The sequence below is a fragment of the Henckelia pumila genome, unplaced genomic scaffold (genome assembly GCF_033568475.1).
Source record: "Henckelia pumila isolate YLH828 unplaced genomic scaffold, ASM3356847v2 CTG_461:::fragment_3, whole genome shotgun sequence".
Taxonomy (NCBI): Eukaryota; Viridiplantae; Streptophyta; class Magnoliopsida; order Lamiales; family Gesneriaceae; genus Henckelia; species Henckelia pumila.
Genome location: NW_027331831.1, coordinates 4,355,037 through 4,358,800, shown reverse-complemented (window position 1 = coordinate 4,358,800; position 3,764 = coordinate 4,355,037). Strand labels below are relative to the sequence as shown.

General features: G+C 33.7%; 1 protein-coding gene across 3 annotated transcripts; it reads right to left on the bottom strand.

Moving 5' to 3' along the window:
- LOC140872207 (uncharacterized) lies at positions 1-2,457 on the bottom strand. 3 transcript variants are annotated; one of them, XM_073275001.1, is made up of 4 exons: positions 2,337-2,457; positions 2,124-2,157; positions 1,710-2,046; positions 1-703 (listed from the first exon to the last, which is right to left on the bottom strand). In XM_073275001.1, the coding sequence occupies exons 3-4, from the start codon at positions 1,982-1,984 to the stop codon at positions 106-108; spliced, it is 873 nt and encodes a 290-aa protein (XP_073131102.1). In that variant the 5' UTR covers positions 1,985-2,046; positions 2,124-2,157; positions 2,337-2,457; the 3' UTR covers positions 1-105. The 3 variants fall into 3 exon arrangements, with proteins under 3 accessions (XP_073131102.1, XP_073131103.1, XP_073131104.1); XM_073275002.1 differs by lacking the exon at positions 2,124-2,157 and having other exon boundaries at positions 1,710-2,034; positions 2,337-2,408; XM_073275003.1 differs by lacking the exon at positions 2,124-2,157 and having other exon boundaries at positions 1,710-1,995; positions 2,337-2,401.
- Positions 2,458-3,764: the final 1,307 nt, after the last annotated feature.

Here is a 3,764-nt window from a genome sequence, read left to right as displayed (position 1 = left end):
ATTTTTATGTGGCTAAAGAAGTAGAAATTCCATTCAATAACAAGCTTTCATGCATAAATGATTGGTAATCCAGTACCTCATGAAGTGGAAACAGAGAGTTTCTATTTACATGAATAATGGAATGGTTAAGTTGGTGAACCTCTTGATTGAATCATGCTCAGCATTCTGGGCAATTTCCTTCAAACTAGTCCAAAACTTTCTCCTCCTCTTACTCGAAGTACATCTGTTTTTTTCTGCGTCGGCAGCAGTTGAGTTACCTTCTGCTGGTTCAGTGGCTTTTTTGGCACTCGACCTATTCCTTTTCCTCTTTGAATCTAACAAGGAACGGCCTGTTGTTGGCAAAAGAGTTGAGGGACTGCTTGGTTCGAGACTCTGCCTATCTGTAATTGGAAAAGCTACAGTCTCCATCTTGTTGTTAGCCTTGACAGTAGTTGGTGTAGATTGTGTCAAGCTAGTAGATCTCTCTACAACATGGTTGGCGGCATCGAATCTTGAAGGCTGTTCTGTCATTGGAGGACTTATCTCTTGTATATAGCCCTTCGGTGTTCCTCTCATTAAATTTCGATGAGAACAGAAATGACAATTGTAAACCACATTATTCTGAGTGGCAATATCAGATTTCTTATGGCTACGTCGCTTACTCGGCTTGTTCTTTTCAATCCTGATGGTACAGTTGTGACCAGGTTGAAGAATGGATTCACATCTGATGTACAACAATGCATAGTCAAAACCAGAGAATATTGCTCTTATGAAAATAAGGACAGCATCAAAAGGGTGATTGAGTAACATCATCGTTAATAGTAACAGAAATGTCCTTCATAGGTGCGGATAGATCAAAAGTCATATGCAATGACAAGGTTTCATACACAAAGATGGCGAAGTAAGTTGTAACAAACGTCCCCAAGAACAAATTATTTTTTCCAGTGTTTTGTAGAGTGGTAGAATTGTCATCCAATAACATTGAAGCACAACTCCATTTATTTATCAGAGAAGGCTCAAGCAGAAAGGATGTTTAATACTAGTTTTCTGTCTGCACACATAAAATAACTCATAATCTATATCTGACATATATAGATGAGGGGGAAAAAGTTAAGTGGTATAGCTGTGAACTGGTGTACTTGCATTAAACTCTTCGAATCACAGGAAAGTGGGTGTTGTATCAATGCAACTTACTTCCTGATATCGCATATTCAATTACAAATAGAGAACTAAGATTATACGATCCTCTTGGATAAGCTGTATCGAGAAAATAGCAAGTTTCGGTCTCTCACTAACAAGTTAAAATCCTGACAATATTGAGGGAAAAAGAAAAGCAGCTCAACTGAATTCTGATACATACGAACCAGAATGATTAATCGAAATTCTGATTTCATAATAACATTTTTTAAGCATTTCCAAACACCACCTAAAGAACTTAGCACACAATTTCGCTTTTTTGGTTTAGAAAAAATATTCATCGACTGAAGACAAACTCAATCAAGATAATTTGATACAAAGAAGCAATACCACAACACCAAAGAATAAGAACAATAGAATACTGAGAAAATAAGCAAAAGTCATTGAGCGAGTCTTGTTTCTGTCGCATTAGTGCAAGAAACAATTTTCTCACAACACAAATCAAAACCAGACTACATAAATTCGGCTTCCAAGTTCTAACACCCTGATTCAGAAAAATACGCACGGATATCAAAAAGAGGGAAAGATCAAACCTTTCGCAAAAAAACAAACTGGGGTCAGAGCGCACACCCACTGACTCGGTGGACGCAGCCAGGCGCTGTCCGAAGAAAGCACCAAGCGACGGAATAGAAGCTTCGGTAGCGGCCCACAACGCGAGGCTTTTCAGGTGGTCGATTCTGCTCATAGTTCTCGCATTGACATTCACCTGCTTCTTACCAATTGCTTCTTCTAGAAGAGTCCTGGAAGCGCGCGGCTGAGGCCCTGAAACTGCGTTCTTCCCGATCTTGCTCGCTCCTCTTCGTCCCATTGGGATAAATTCTTTGAAATTGTATCAGTTATTCTCTCGTAAATTTAACACTTGATAAAAGAGATATTCCGATGAGTATTTACTTGTAATACCAAAAAAAATCGGTTTAACGGATTTTTTTATAAAAAAAAAATTAAGAAACCCCCTTGTGCGACTAAAAATCAGCAGCAAAACTGTGCAATTGTAATAAAACAATCTCATTATTTGCCCACAAATCAGTCATTGCATACGTAAAGCATATATGTAATTTCACTTTAAAAACATGACAACAATCATTACAAAAATGATGAAAATTAATCTGTTTGAGGGAATGGGAATGTTAATCACCTCACCGGAAAAGAAATTCACTTACTTTTTGAGAGATGAACGAGCGACGATCGAAGACGAAGAGCGCAGAGGCCAGTGAGATGATAAGGGATGAACGATGAATTTTTGGGGATAGAAGATTGTGGGCTAAACGATATTGATTTTATTTGACCACTCAGGGCTAAATGGTTTGGGCTTTTAGATTGAAATTTGTAAGCCCATAAGTAATGGTCTAAAATCTATATAAAAAAATATTTTATTTTATAAAATTGGTTAAATCGGTTAACCGAATGTTTAAAATCAAAAATCGAAATTTGACCGATTTGATATATTTTTTAATAAATTAAAACCGAATTTTCAAAGTTAAACGAACTGAATTTCTGAATTAGATCGGTTCAATCGGTTAATTCGATTTAACCAAATTTATGCTCACCCCTATCTTTATGCACAAATCAATTGAATTATGAAAATATTCACTTTTTTATTTAAAAAAATCACATATGCTTAAAATATAATTCTAAAAAAATAAATTTTTAATAAATGGATTTTGAAAAAAAATTAATACAGGTACCATATGTATGTATACGTAAAACTGGACTGCATGTATTATTATGCTAAAATGTGTATGCAACTCCGCGTCCATAGTAATATTTTATACAAATTTAAAATTATGCTTAAATTTTATACAAATTTAAATTTTAAGTAAAAATTAAATTATATATATTTATTATATACAAAGAAGAGTTTTGTTATGCTGTCCACCAACCGTGATCACCACTATGCTACCTCTGTATTCACCATTGAGGTCACTCAACTATTAGATGTACAATTCACCACATCCAATAAATGAGTGACATCTCAATGGTGTACACATTGGGTGGTACGGTAAGTAGACAACATATCAAAATTGATATAAAAAATATTTTGTTGTCGAAAATGTCCTTATATGTTACATATATTACACATTTGTGTTTTTTATTTTTTTTAAATAAAAATTATAACATTTCAAATTACAATTTAGTCACTCGACAACTTTAATAATTATGATATTACTCATATTTGAATATAAACCAGATTAATTTGAAAAAATATTATACAAATATGCAACGCGTGCATCAACACATTAGTATATATGAAAGTCGATTAAGCCTTCAGTTGAATTGTAATACCAAAATGGTATTTACTTTGCTCAGTTGCTTAAAAAAAATATATAGTTAAGAATACTCATACTTTAGAGACTCGTACTTTATATATAGTAATACTTCTTCAATAATTATATGCTATATATACGAATCATCGATCCTAGGTCATATAAAAAAATCCAGTATATAATTACAATATCGGTACATTATTTGTCCCCACAAATTTGATTTGGAATTTGGAATTTGGAATTTGGAATTTGGAATGATTGTTTGTAATGACATAAATTAATGGTCCCAGCATAATTTACAAATATATTGTTTAGTGACATTAA

Excerpts from the sequence above, each read along its gene's own strand:
- LOC140872207 (XM_073275001.1), bottom strand. The coding sequence starts at position 1,984 with ATGGGACGAAGAGGAGCGAGCAAGATCGGGAAGAACGCAGTTTCAGGG. Across the intron at positions 704-1,709 it reads AGTTTGTTTTTTTGCGAAAG|ATGTGAATCCATTCTTCAAC; the intron begins GTTTGATCTTTC and ends GTTGTACATCAG.